The sequence below is a fragment of the Dermacentor andersoni genome, chromosome 2 (assembly GCF_023375885.2).
Source record: "Dermacentor andersoni chromosome 2, qqDerAnde1_hic_scaffold, whole genome shotgun sequence".
In the NCBI taxonomy this organism is placed as follows: Eukaryota; Metazoa; Arthropoda; class Arachnida; order Ixodida; family Ixodidae; genus Dermacentor; species Dermacentor andersoni.
In genome coordinates, this window is record NC_092815.1 from 107,459,068 (window position 1) to 107,474,409 (window position 15,342).

At 43.7% G+C, this 15,342-nt stretch overlaps 1 protein-coding gene across 6 annotated transcripts in view; it reads left to right on the forward strand.

Moving 5' to 3' along the window:
• Nucleotides 1-14,938, forward strand: part of LOC126541464 (uncharacterized) — a 72,530-nt gene extending 57,592 nt beyond the window's left edge. For 5 of the 6 annotated variants that reach the window (XM_055076669.2, XM_055076668.2, XM_050188203.3 and 2 more), the window contains 2 exons: nt 3,011-3,405; nt 13,692-14,938. In XM_055076669.2, the coding sequence (XP_054932644.2) occupies nt 3,011-3,405; nt 13,692-13,768 (472 nt within the window). In that variant the 3' untranslated portion in view covers nt 13,769-14,938. Of the gene's footprint in view, nt 1-3,010; nt 3,406-9,558; nt 9,612-13,691 lie in introns of all 6 variants that reach the window. The other variant, XM_050188204.3, reaches the window with a different exon arrangement.
• Nucleotides 14,939-15,342: the final 404 nt, after the last annotated feature.

Sequence of the window (15,342 nt, forward strand, 5' to 3'; positions counted from 1 at the left end):
TGCTAAAAATAAAAAAAAAAACCTGCAGTATGCACCAACCAGGGCAGTACATGGGTGCAGTATTGCCTAGTGTGGCCCCTGTTAGTCGAGCCTTCAAGAAACACTCAAATCTACAGCTTGTAGCTGACAAAACCACACATACATGGCAAAAAGAAAGAAGAGGAACTGAATACTGATTTGTGATTAGAAGTTATAGTCGGCATGAAAATTTTGTTTTGCATGCATAATGTGCAACAAACGAAATAAGATAAAGCTAGCATTCTCCTCATACAGAAAGCAGTGTAGGGTAGTAGAATTGAATATTGAGTGCTAAGAGACCACGAACTGCAGTAGCACCACTTTGTTTCTCTTATATCATTCGGAACTTTCAGTGGCCAGGCATGTGCTACTGTAGCAATTTTGTGTGCAAGTGGTGCAAGTGGGCTAGTCGGTATGAATCCACAGCTGAGTGTAGCACAAACGAGAATACAAAATGAAAGAAAAGATGGGCAGGTTTATTGCATTACTACATTGAATGTATCTGCATGTGGTCACATCTACGCACGCGCTAAATTGCTATCACTGTGTGTCGGCATGCAGTCCATTATTTGTTGTTTGCAATTGTATCATTTCTTCCTTATGCATGTTTGCTTCCTCTTGGTTTCTTAATTTTGTGTTAGCTGTCTGCCTGCACGCTCGCCGACTGATAATTCAGATATGCTTGATTATTCTGACATCTTGCAGCGTGCTATGCGATAATTTGGACTCTGAGTGCACGACTGCGTGCTAATTTGGCCATCGAGTTGGGCAGAATTCGCAGTACAGTCGAACCCACTTATAACGATCCCTGATATAACAATTTATTGGTTATAACTTACATTTCGCAGCACTTTGAATAGGCAACGTCGGAAAACCCTAAGTGCATCCAGATATAACTGAACATTTTTAAAAGTGCCATACTGTTACAATGAACGAGAAGAAAGGGGGTTAACCGAGGGGCCCGATTTTTATTAGTCATATCATAAGAAGCCAACAAACACTGACAGGACAACATAGGGGGCATTACTTGTGCTTAATAAACGAAATAAACGATAAATTAATGGAAATGAAATTGGGTGAAAAAACAACTTGCCACAGGTGGGGAACGATCCCGCAACCTTCGCATTATGTGTGCGATGCTCTACCAATTGAGCTACCGCGGTGCCATTTCCCCATCCACTTTCTTGGGTATGCATGTTTTCTAGTAGAACCCTGGGAGTGTTAGCCAGCACCACCACTCGCAGACCTTGGCGGCGGATGTGGAACATCCTTTCAGCAGCAGGCGTCACGAGAATGTGATCTATTTGGGTGAAGGCAACTGGTCAATAAACACACGCATGCTATCTGAAGGCATCAATGTTGCTGGATTCGAGACCCTCGTTATGTAATAAACGAGAAGAAAGGGGGTTAACCGAGGGGCCCGATTTTTGTTAGTCATATCATAAGCCAACTATATTACTACTACTACTACTTCTGCCACCGCTACCAGTACTACCGCTACAATTAAACTTCGATACAGTCAAATCTCCTTGTAACGAACTGTTTTCATTTCCCGATCATAGTTCTTTTGAAAACTGTATTTTAGAGGAGAGCTCTTAAATGCCTGTTCCTGCGGCGGGCATCGGCGGTGTAATCGGCTGCACTCAGCAGCAGCTTAGGGCAGCCGCGCGCACCCTATCTTGAAAGCAATCTGCGATGCGTACAAAGTGTAGATACACCAAGGGCTGATACCTTTCTTTTGCGCTGCGCTTAGTTCCCATTGAAGCGACAGGCAGCACAAAAGTCAATTCGCTTGCTGCTACTGCCCTCTTCCTCAGGTCAGCGTTTTGACAGCGAGTGTCCATGGTCAACAAGCGAGATGTGTTCATGTTTCCCTGCGCGGGCATGACACTGTGCTTGTTAATTTAGTTAGTAAGTGAATGTTTGCTTGCAAGTTCATACCGCTGATAAAGCTATTATCCTTAACTCGTATAACTTTCTAATAATTTGCTATTTCAATCAATGATTCGCCTTTCAGGTGAAAGTGCAACTTGTTATGGTCCGATCTCTATAAGTGCTTATTAACAAAATTCTATCCATGAGGAATGCTCTGGGAACGTGTGAAGTTGTTCTTACTCTTGAAACTTCAAAACATTGAATTAATGAAGCTTTTCGCTGCGCGTACAACTTCGTTATATTGAGGAATAACTATATAACGAAATTCTCTATATAATGAAGTATCTAACTTTTTATAACTGTTCGAAGCATCAAAAATTCAAAGCATCACAGTCCTGACCAACAGGTTGTCGCCCGTCAACCCACTTTCATGTGATTTTAACGCCAAGCTTTTTCTGTGGCGTCTGACTGGTTTTGATGCTGCATTGGTGAGACTGTGTGAAGAGTGGTCCGCTGGCAATGTCGTTCCACTGCGGGCAAGACTATGAGCCACGGCGGCTGAGTCAACGCGAAAGCTTCTCAGACTTCACATCATACCTTCGATGTAATGACATCGTCGACATGGCATGAAACCGTATCATCGGTCGCCGACACACAAATTCCATAAGATATCTCTCCCCCCTCTCCCCCTTTTCTTCTTTCATTTATCCTTCCTTTTTCTTTGTGTGTGTGTGTGTGTGTGTGTTTGTTTGTGTGTAATCGAAATTTTTTGTTTATTTTGTTTGCTGGATAATTTGGAAATTTTCATGGCTCCTGTGCAAGAAAAATATGTTTGCGTTTGTACACATTTGCATAAATGGTCAAATTTCAGTATAACGGATTAAAGTGCCAATTTCATTGACTTCATTATATCGAGGTTTAACTGTGCTACTTTTGCTAATTAGCGATTGTGTCTGTTTCTAATGGGGTGGGCAATCGGCACACGCCAAAAGCAGTATTGCTCAAAGTGTGATTCGTAATGTCAACCATATATGCTGGTGAAGAGACAACTGCCCTGGTGTGCCTTCTTAATAAACATGGTCTGAATCATGCCTTGTTCTGTTCTCTCTTTGAGCAGCAACCACAAGATACATGAGCTCCAGGAGCGTGCAGCAGCTTCACCATCTCCACATGTGGCCGGGGAGCGTCCTCCAAAAGGGGGTCCTCCCGAGAAGGGCCCTCCGTCGCGGGGGGTTGGAAGTGAGGGGTCATCCTCTGTGGGGCCTCCCCCTGTGGTGATGGGGGGTGCTGCCGACCTGGCAAAAGGTGTGCTTGGGCCAGGACCTGCAGCCATGGGTCCACAAGGCCCTGGTGGCCTTCCTCCGGGAGTGGCAGTTCCTCCTGGTGGTGTGACGGGGTCGCCCAGCACTGCCACTGATGGGTCATCCCGATCACCTCCTCCCCAGAGGCACCTTCACACACACCACCACACCCACGTGGGAGTGGGGTACCCCATTTACGACCCGTATGGAGGTATGTTTGTATGGGGGGGTGTGGGCAAACAAGGGAAATGTGGACAATCAACAGGTGCCTTTTTTATGCAGTGTTTGTGTTACATAAATTTCATGTGTGGGGAGAATATCCTTGCCTTGTGCACACTATGCCGTCAGAATTTCAACACATTAATTAAAACAAACATGCACAGTGTGGGGATGCTACTCTCACGCGTCCCGTTATGTTGTTTTCCCTGCATGTCTCGTGTCTCCTGTAATCCGGCTTCTCCACGTAGCTTAGTGCCGCCGGCGGTCGGTCGGGTTGCAGTGCATTACGAGAGATTGCACGATCGTGGCGCTGCTAGCGCCACCTAACGGCGGGGTTGGTCGGGCGCGACAGGGCTTTTCCTCTTTGGCTCCGAGTCGGCATGCAGCGTGGACTTTCCGTGCCTGCGCTGATCCATTCTTCTGCGAGAGCGTCTCGTGAGGCCTACACCGGAATGGACGAACACGATCGTTTGAACGCGTCACCGTTTGTGTGACCGTACAAGTGAATGACCAGGTGTTGGTGTCCAGCATGCGGCGAACATTTTCGCTTGCTATCCGGTCGCGGTGAGTCAGACTCCCGCAATTTGTCACGCGCCCATTGGCACGTTTTGTGGATAGCAACTCGGTTAGCAAGTATTAGTGTATGAAAGGTGCAATAAATTCCCTTGTAATTTGCACTACCGTGTTGTCATTCCTTTGTCCCAAGAGTACGGGTGAGAGCCCCACAACTGATGAATGAGCCTATGTGCCATTCAGGTGCTGTTAGAGTTGACTTCTGTTAATTCGACCCTGACGGGGCTGATGAAATCAGTCTAGCTATCCAGCGGGTCCAAATAAACAAGAGGCAGAAAAAAACTCATTTATTTGGTAGTGCAGTTAAACCTCGATATAAAAAAGTATTTAACTTTTCATAGCCTCTTGTCCGTAGACCACCATGTATTTGAACCTCAATATAACGAAATGTGTATGCGATTTCAATATAACAAAATTTCGCTTCCACAGCAAAAGAATGTCGAGACAATAAATGGAAACTTTTGTGGACACAGATGGTCAAATGATGGAATTACAAGCGGCTGCTTGCAAATGCACCTCACAAGAGTGACCTCCAAAGTGAAGCTGTATCATGTTCCGTATAAAGTCCAAGTGCGATAAGATCCTATTGCGCCCCGTGCACTTTGTGCTTTATGTGCGAGTGAAAGTGTGTGAGGGTGAGAAAGAAATATGATGTCTTCACGAGTGCCGCCTTATTGCTTGAGCAAAGGGAAAGAGGGCAGGGGAGCGAGCTGGCAGTAGCGCAATCAAGCACACGAGGGGCGGAGGGTTGCAGAGGTTAAGTTGGCGTGGCTGTCTTGGCCTAGCATCATGTAAGCTTTCTTCCCATGCATTTAGCATTGAAGGTTGAGTACGTAATCTCATTTAAACGTCTCCTTTGGGTGACCCGTTGGAGCGAGAGGCAGATGAAGCATTTGCTCCCTGCTGCCGGCACTTTCTATAATAGCATCGTCCCAGTGTGGGCAACGCTATCAGCAACTAGGGCTGACAGCATTGCGGAAGCCAGCCACGCGAGAGCGTGGCTGGCTTTATTTAATTCGTACTGCCGATGTGAAGATATAGTCAATGTGGCACAAAACTGCACCATTCGTCGCCAACCCCAAAATTCATCAAAAGGAATTGCTTTCTGATTCAAATTTGCTTTTTTCGATTGCCCAATAATTTGGAAAATTCTGCGGCCCATTTCCGTGCAAGAAAAATCTATCGGCGACTGTGCTTATTTGCATAAGAAGTACAATTTCCATACAGCAAAATTTCAATATAACGAAGCAAATTGCTCATATTACTTACTTCGTTATATTGAGGTTTAACTATATATGCCCCGATTACCTGTACCAATTTTATGAATTCAACTTTTTTCTTGCTGCTAAAAATGGGCTCGTGTTCGGTTCTTTTATGTTTTAACCTTTCATTTCAAGATGTAGTTGTCACAACTATATAAATAATTTTACAGCCTGGTGACTGGCATATAGAATGCGTGTCAAGCAATAATAGATGCTCAGACAGTTTCTGAAAATTTTTATGTGAAACTTCAAAGAAGCACCTCAGGAAATCTGAAAAAAAAAGTAACAATTTGGTATTTTTAGTGTAAGTACTGAGAGAAAGAAAAAGTTTGAAGCGTACAAATTATGTGCCTGGCCCTTAGTTCCCAGCTTTTGGAACTTAGATTACGCAAAAAGTTATTATGCAGATTTGTTGAACCAATATTAACAGTAGTGATGTCCATGATATGCGGAAAAGCAGTATCTTTGCAAATGTGAAAATGGGCAAGTTCCTATTTTGCAGGGAGCACTTGTTTTTGCTATGGCCTCAGGCACCTGGTTCAATTTTACTGCATTCTTTAGGCTCGCGAAGCAATGATCAGGTCAGGGAGCATGTAGAAGCCTCTTCATCCTTATATAGTGAAACCTCGTTAAACCGCAGTTGGCCGGAGCTAAAAAAAACATGTACTAAATGGTAGTACTTCTTAACCAAAATAGCATGAGATCGCCCACTGCCGTGGCGGCCTAGCAGCGACAAAAGCGGCCTCAAACTTACTGAAGCTGCGAGCCAGCTTTTCAGCCAGCTCCCTCCCCTCGGCAAACACTTGCATGGCAGACTTCTCGTTGGTATTGCATATTCTCCGTGCACGGGCGCGGTAGCGCTGTAGAGGTCGCGGGGCGCATTTTTCATTGCAGGGTGTTGTTCTCGTCTTGACGATTGCATTCATGAGGCTGACGTAGCGCGCAGCTTCTGCCACTGTCGGTCATGAATTGCCCATGCTGTCGCTTTCCGATTCGTCCTCATCACTGTTGTTAGGCTACACTTCGGCAACAACAGAGACAATGATGGCGAAAAGTCAAACCTCGTAGCCGACGTCTCTTCGCGATCACAGCAGCGTTGCCAAGCAACTTCTTCGCATTCCAAATGCCACACGCTGTAGTCAACGGTAGATTCCTGTCGCGTGCCAATGTAGACTTCTCTGTGCCATGTTCGATAAGGCCTTTGTTTTGATCTCTGAGGCTTGTTCTGCCGGGCGGCCCGATGGGAAAGACTCACTGGCATGATTGCGCCATAAAAAGTGGAGACGCTATGTGTTAACCGGTACGTACTCAAAAAATTGGTACGGTTTATGCGGATACAAAACTCATAATGTTCAATGGCCGCTGAGTTGAGGATTTGACTTTACTGCTTTTAAAACTAAACTGCTGTTTAGGCGGATACGGTTTAATGAGGTTTTACTGTATATTCCATTTGGTCAGTTTTTCTGTGCAAGCAAGCTGGTCTAGTGCACGTTCAATTGGCGCTGGAGCCTCCACGTGCTTTTTTTGGTTCTCATACAGTACTGTACAGTAATGCGGAGTTGCACAATATTATACAGTAATAAATTAGAGCGATTGTACAGACAACATTCAATATGTAAGAGATTAGACTGCTAGTCAAGCTTTGGTTGAAGGTAGGTCTGAAATCAACTGCGTGCTCTTGTGTGAGCAAAAATTCCACACGATGGTAAAGATTGTTTGTAGTAACCCATATATACATTGTTGAAACACTGATGGATAACAGCAAACCACGGCAGCTTGCCAATTATGTTGCACACAATATTAGGCGAACAGAATTATCAAAATAACACACACTCATGAGCACCTATCGTTTGAGACATCGTTAAAACAGCCGAGACGTCGGATTGGAAAATCGGGCAACCAGACGGAAACTTCTGTGTATTCGCTGCTGCTCATGTTTAAAAATTAGGCTGCCAAGTTGACTAAGGTGCTAATTTTGCATCCTTTTATTGTGGAAGTGCTAGGAGTACTGGAGGCTATTTTCGACAATACTTTCAGGTGAACATTTATTTTTACAGACTCCCCAATCTGCCAAAAGTTGTCAAATCTGAGCAATAATTAAAGTTAAGTCGCCATTTCAGGCTGTGCATGATGTTCCAACGTAAATGTTTAAGAACATGTTGAAAAAGTGTCGATCAAATTAATTGATTTATATTGGCCCGGTAAGGAAAAAGTTAAAGTAGAAAACTAACATAATAATTGCGTTACAGCTCCTAAACAAAGTAGAAATCAAACGTGCACACAATTCTTTAGCAAGAGAAATGTAGCAGACCTCCGGTTCTGGCGATAAGAAGAAAACAAATTAAGCCAGCGAACTTTACCTTCACACAGTGGAAATCTGTTTACTTAACGTCCCTTGTCATCATTCTCAGACAGCACTTTATCACTGTCTATGAAGAAGCACAACATGCCATGCTCTTTACGCTCCATAGCACGTTTGATATTCTGCATTTATTAAACTACAACGATTGCAAACGGGATGGTGGCCCACGTCTAGACTAACTACTTTGCTAGTTTGTCCTGCGATGCATGCATTTCTCCAGGAGACTAAGAACACACTGCAATCTGTTGAAGATATCTTAACATGTAAAACAGCTTATTGTTCGAATGTGTTTTCATAATCAGACTGAAAGTTGCGCATTGTTGTCGTCATGCTGCGCGAGAGCTCATTCGTCACCATCCTGCGATGGTAATGGCAGTTATGCTGGCTAGGCCAGCTTATATGGTAGGCTGTTGCGAATGCCACGAACACAGTTTCAGTTTCCTATCGAATTGCGCTGCTCAACAATTTTCAAACAAGTTTTCTTGGGAACAGAAGAACTTTGCATTAGAATTGAGTAAATACTGTAATTCATTGTGAGCTACTGTTTTCGCTTTAAAATCTTCACTGTATCCTAAGCACCACCAACACAGGACTGTGCTGCTATTGGAGTCACCAATGCAGTCTCCATTGGGATCGGATGCGTTTACGATAACCAGCCAAGTTTGGATTATTCACTGAAGGCTAATTTCAGGATGAAAACAAATATTTGGTCCCATAGCCATGTATGGGCACCGACCAGGACCTTTGATTGGGATCGAATTAACCGGAGTCATATTAACTGAAGTCTACTGTAATACTCATTTATAATCAGTTTAGCAAAGTGAAAGTTTGTTGCTGTTAGCATTTAAAGAGGCTAATGTTTAAACTCATGCAAGGCTATTGGCTGGAAGTTGGATGTGTTCTGCATACCGTATTTACTACTGCAGAGCCTGCATCCCCATTTCATACTGCGAAAAATTTGTAAAAAAAAGAAGTTTCACTGGTCTCATACTCGTGTGCTGGTTAATTCCCCCAAGCTGCTACAAGATGGCACTAGTCCGTGTCTGAAAAATAGGTTGGCGACTGCAAATGTGTAAATGCTTGATTTCACGGGACCAGCATGAATATCCGAGTTAACTAAATGTCACGTCACTGAACATATAAAACAATTAACAAATGTTCATTGCACCAGTATACGTTCATGTAATGCAGAAGCTTGTCTTTGTGCCTTGTTCTGTAAAATGTGAAGACGGTAGTGCACCTCAACTTGTGATAATCACACAGTACTTGCTACCTCTTCGGAAAACTTCGGAAAACCCACATCTAACTGTTCCAAAAGGTTGCAAATGTCGCAACTTTGTTCGCACGCAGCAGCACACAACAGCGGCATGGTGCATGTCTACATCTAAATAAGCATGCTTTGCGCAAACACCCCTCCTTTATTTCACTGCTGGTGAGCCAGTCGGTAACATCATAATTCATTGCAATGTATTCTGCAAGTTTCAGTGAGGTTGTAATCTATGTGTGTTGAATTCTTCTTGGCAGTAATTTTAATAGTATCAGTCGCATAGTGTGCCTGCCGTCGAATTACAATATGCATTAAAAATATATATATGCAGAGCATAATGTGGTTCTTGTTGAGCAAGTATTGGTATGTGTTCCACAGTTTTTTTTTTTTTTTTGCATGGTTTGATGGTTTTCTGCCACCGAGCTTTAGGGCTTGATTTAGGGCTCTAGGTCTGTGGCCATATATCACTGTAATAACGAGCCATTGATGCCAAAAGATAGTGCATACATGATCAGTACCATACGGCAAATTCTTATTATCTGGTTTTTCAAGTTAACGAGGGCTTAATTGACGAGTTTTTACTGTACTGCTCCTAAGAAAGGGAGCAGCAGAGCCAACCGATCTGGTCGTACACTCCGCGCCATTTCGGTCCCCTAACCTCATGGCGCCCTTGGTTTGTAGTGCCCCCAAGCCCATGGAAGCAGGCGCCACCACAGAGACCCTACCGTGTGATGGTAAATAGGACTTCCCTTCTCTGCTTAATGCAGTCAAACTGTTGCTGTTCCTGGAAGAGGCAGCAGAGATTCAGAGCTAGGCATATTTGAAGGCAAAAAAAAATGCAATGTATGTTTTTGTTTACCTGTGGCTACAATGTTTTTAAAGGAAGAAGAGCATTTGGATATACAGTCGTTAAGCAGCTTCTAAGACATTTTGAGAGGGATGAGATCTGCTGCCAGAGGCCCCCTTGCAGAACTTTTGGGCATCTTTGGCACAATGCTACCGCCCACCAATACCCTTGCTGTCCTCTGCCTACCTGGCAGCTTTGAGCGTGCTAGCTAATCTGCACAGGCACATGTGCAGAATTGATTAGCAAACACTTGCAGGTTGGCTGAACAGTATTCGGTCACTGTATGTGGCGGCGCTGTGCGAAAGCTGTTGGCTCTAGGGCTTTGGAGCAATAAAATTTCTGCAATGCCTCAGTGCCTTACATGATGATAGGCTCACTCGCATGTGCAGTAACCTTGGGAATTTTGGCAGCAAAGATTAGACTCCCCTTGCTTTTGGGAGGATGTGATTGGCTTTGTAAATGTTTGTTTTGCCAGTGAAATGGCATGTCAAACTTGCAAAAAATGCCCTCTCTATGAAGTGAAAGTACTTCTTATACAGGGTCTTCAAAGTTAAACTAACACTAATTTTAATAAAATCGCGATGTTAGCTTATGCGCTTCGCTGTCTCAATTATTGCAACTAATTATTCACTAAATACATAATTAACAAAACTTCTTAAATTTTTGTTGCTTTTGCAATTGTGGTTATGTTTATATTTGAAACGTTGAGACAATCGTATTTGAAAACAAGTTCATTTTGTTCGATTTTCTTGGAGTGCTCTTGTTCTTATATATTCGGCATCAAATTTGACACTCAATCAGTTGACTTTGCATTCGGGAGCGTGGATCCCAGCAGAACACCAAGTCCCCATGTGAAGTAGCTTACTGCATGTGGCACGTTGTTTGCAAGCTGGGCAAAGCCAGTGACAGCTGCGCTCTTGCTCTCAGCTGCCAAAAGCGATGACTGACTTTTTTTCCTTTCCCTGATGTTCCCTCATGGCTTGACATGTGTAAAGATCCATGCCCCTGAATGCGAAATTAGCTGGTCGATTGTTAAATTCGATAGCGAATACCTCAAAAGAGAAGTGCTCCAGAAGAATCAAGCAAAGTGAAGTTGTCTTCAGATGCGATTGTCCTAGTGTTTCAAATATAAGCGTATACCATAACCGTGATAGCAAGAAGTAAAGTTTTTGTTAATGATGTGTTAAATTACTCTAATTTGTTGCAAAAATTGTGTCCGTTAAAGCTTATGAACCATCTGTGCAAGCAGATTTTGCATAGCTAGCATAGCATTATTAAAATTAGCAATAGTTAAACTTTGAAGGCCCTTTGTACTGAAAAGCTTTGTTGCTGAGTAGCTTGAATGCACATTGTAGTTTCTAGACAGCATGACCTTTAACTGTTGCTAACTAACAGACGTGCAGGCCCAACAGTGAAACACTTTAGGGTACTCTTTGACTGTCCTTATGTTTTATAATATACATTGTTCTCTTAGCACAAAGGCATTCTTGTGTTTTTACCTTCCTGGAGCATTGGTAGGAGCATGGGCTGTCGCAGACACACGTCCGCAGCAGGCCTCCACCGCTGTAGCAGGTCACAGATAATTGCGTACACTGTGGGACATATTTCCAGACATGATGGAACTGGCGTTGTTACAGTTTTCTCAGGTACAACTACAGGCGAATGTACGCTAGTGTCCCTCCTTTCTCGGTGTTATGTGTATTTCAAATGCCGGATCTGTTGGCTCTGTAACCTGTTTCTTCAGTCAGCCATGTTTTAGCTGGACAGTGTTACTACTTCCGTTAAAGGAAAATGTGTTCACAGAGTAAAGTAATTGGTAAATGGTAACATCTTTACGTCTAATTCATTTCATAACACCATGCAAGTTCGATACCTTGGCATGTTGTACCTAGAAGGCTTGGAAAAGGCTGTCATCATGCTCGTCACTGTTCACTAAAAATTTGTCACCTTATTAGACTTGATAACTGGTTGACTGCTGTATAAAAATGACATGTTATGCACTTCTTTGCATGGAAATGCACTTGTCTGCGTAGAATGATGGGCCATTCTAGAAACTGCCATTATGCCTTCCGACTCAAACAGCTACTTATGTCAGAATATTTTCTTTGTCACTTTCATAAAAGGAAGGAAACTGAAATTAAGTGTGGCATTGAGCTGCAAACTGCTGTTGTCAAATTCTGCAGTGCTTGCTTTTGAACTTTGTCCTGTCTAATGTAACACATGTAGGCAAGATGAGTACTTGTGGGTTCTGGAAGCTTAGAACACGTTATACTGTCACCTTTTTTGCACCGCTGAGTAAATTTACCATATTTGCACAAATATAATGCGAGGAGACACTTCTGATGACTCTGGTAACTCTTAAAAATTTGCACTTACCAACGTGAATCAATAATCCGTAATGAAGCTGTATTTTTGGGTTTTGAAGATGGATTTTTAGCGTGCGTGATCTGTTATGCAATTTGTAGCCATGCAATACTGCCTACATATGTGGCAGTGCCTGTGTTGGATTTCATCATGATAATGAGCTGCCCGTCACGCTATGCGGGAAAATTTCAACCGAAGCACGATGTGGTTGTACTGAGAAGCAAGGTGCACATGTGCTGAGGTGGTAGTGTTAGTGCAATGAATCCATGTAAATGACCATCACCATAGTGAATCAGGCCATTGGCCCAAAGGTGATATCAAAACCCTTCTTACTGCTGTGGGATTCCTCCATTTGTGCTCAATGCACTTCGTTGCATTGTGTTGCACTTTTCACAAACCTCTGCCTCCTGCCATTGAGAGGTTGACTTCTTTGTAAAACTTAGTCACCTGGTGGCTGAGCTTGCTGTTTCTTTAAATGTGATATTGGAAAAAAAAAAAATCTCGCTTTATATTCGGCCATTGTTTGTTGCTTGAAAAAGTACTACAGGTGGCCAATAAAAAAAAGAAAAGAAAAAGTTTCATTCGGTATATTTGTGCATATATGATATTGTTTTGTCCATGCTTGGCTGTGCCAACGCTTCAGTACTGTGTGATTAGCTATGACGTGCTCTCTTATGAAAGTCTTCTGTTGTAGAGCTACTGTTCGAGGTTCTAACATTCATTTTAGCACTACTTTTGGCATCATCAGTGTTGAAATAAGCTGATCAACAATAAAGGCCAGGACAAACAATATTGTGGCAGTTTGATCTTAATTTTTATGAGCGAGCTTATATGTAGCAAAACGGGAAGGGGGGAGGGGGAAGAAAAGAAAAAGCACTTTACAAGTTTTGCTTACGATGTGAACTGCAAGCAAGCTAAGCTAAATAGGCTAATTGAGTATTTACTTTGACAGTCCAAAACGCTAATTTGAAAGCTGCCTATCAGACAGGGGCAATTTGCATGTGTAACATTAAAGTGTAGCCCTTGTTTGTGTAGGGGTAAAAGTGTAACATAACCCAACCTGAACAGGGGAACATCTGTTGAAAAGCTTGCTGCAATATTCATTTCGTGACATTTGCAGAGCTGACCAGAAGGGCACAAAGGCAAAAAGGATAGAAATTTGCAGTGACAGTTATGACAAACAATGACACTGTTAATTTCTGTTTTGGTTCTGGGTTTCCCTTTGTATGCTTAGTATTTTCATCACACTCGCGTCATATTATGTGTCCTGTGAAAAATAAACTCGAATGCAGGTCAGTGCTGCGCCTACCCAAATAGGAAACGAATGTGAAAGTGAATTTTGGTTTCCACTCGATGCCTAAAGTTATCTATGTTTTCGCACTGAAATTAAGGAAGCACAAAGGGCAGGTTCAACAGGAAGGCTACCTAGCAAGTATAGATAAGTGAGGTAGGTCAGAGGTCACACCTCTGCAGTCACTGTTGCCAAGTGCTGATAATGCGTTCCCTTTCATATGGTGCACCTTGCAGGTTCAAGGCATGTCACTAACTAGTCTTGCCAGTGGCTAACGTCTGCCCCTGTTTTCTGCTTTGCTTCTGTTTGCAGCCATGATAGCAAGCCAGCAGGCAGCTGCGTGCGCCGTGGCAGCCTCATCAAACCTGCACCCGTTTGTGCCCAAGTGAGGCTTCCCCACAGTACCTGGCGGGGAGGTGCAACGACCACCCCGATGTGTAAATAACCGTCGCCGTGTGTGCGGGGCCCGAACTGGACCGTCTGACGTGCAACAAGAAGGCCCCCTCCCTGCTGTGACCCTTCCCAGCCCCCTCACAAGCTTGCCTGCCCTGCGTGTGCGTGATGTGTATGTGCGTGTGTGTGCGATTGCTGCTGCTGCCACTCATGTGCGGCCGTGTTGCGAACCCAGCTCCCACCCTGTGTACATAGTGTGACATGACTGACCCCACCCCATTTCTGTGGCCCCCAGCAGTGGTTTTAAACGTGTGCTCTCTATCATCACCCCCTCTGACACTGCCACGACAGCGCCGTCTTCTGTGAGGACGGCATCACCTCTCCCGTCATCCTGCTGCTGATGCTGCTTCTCAGATCATCTCGGTCACTTCGCTGGAGCCTCCAATCTGACATTGCGAATGAGATGTTCACTGTGCTCCCCGTTTAACAACCCTCTCAATGTTGATGTGCGCATAGAAGGTGTGGTGTGCTCACACGCTGAGCAAGTTTCTCCAACGACGAAGAAAAAGGAAGGATTGTGCGCTGATGTTGAGTGTTTTATAGGGAGGCGGGGCCCTCCTCTTGACACCCACCCTTCCTCCTTAAGCTCCCCTTTTCTTGTATTGCTTTCATTTTCTCTCAATTTCATGGGCCTCCCCCGCCTTCTCTTACCCTGTTCAATTCTCCCGGTTTGGGAGGCTGTACAAAGTGTTAAATATTTCGTGCTACTATTTCATTGTAAGCTATAGTTTCATATTATCCACACTCCCTCTCTTATTTTCCTCCCCCACTCACTCCCTTGCCCATCCTGCTGTGCCTGGCTTGCAGCAGTTGTCCCTTCCTGCCCACATCCCCCCCACCTTCGGTATTCTGTTGGTGTCCTAGTGACTGTATTTTTACGAAAGGCAAATACAGTTGTGCCTTTGAGCACCTCTAGTCCTCTCTTGCAGCTCTGATGATTTGCACTAGGTAAGGAGGAACTAACTGCTAGGCACTGTCAACACACGAGACACCTTGGGGAAGTGAAAAGCTCCTGTACAAAGAAGCGCCAGGTTCAAGTCATGTATGTGCAGTGTGTACCCCAGGTGTCAAAACGTTTGGAATTACATGTTCATTTTTCAAACGTTTCTTGCTGTCTGCCATTCTTGGTTTAAGAAAAACAAAAAAACAAACTGATAGCCTAGATATTAAAGGGGCTTACAACTGATTGGAATGTGTCACGAGGTTTGTGGTGGAAGAGAAAATAATGTACTTCATGTTGATTGAATTGAATAGATAGTTAGCAATTGAAAGAGGGATTGTAATTTTAATAACTGGAAACTATTTAGTGTAGAAAATCCCATAAAACTACATGGCTGCAACACTGTTTTAGTACTAATGTTAAAGCTCCCCTCCCAACATGACCACAGATTGATATACATAAGATGGCTGCAATTAAGAGCACTATGCCTTTTGTTTGAAAAAGCATTCACTATATTGAAGATAATGTGTGCATCCTTTTCAGTGTTACTCGAGAGTCAAACATCCCCAC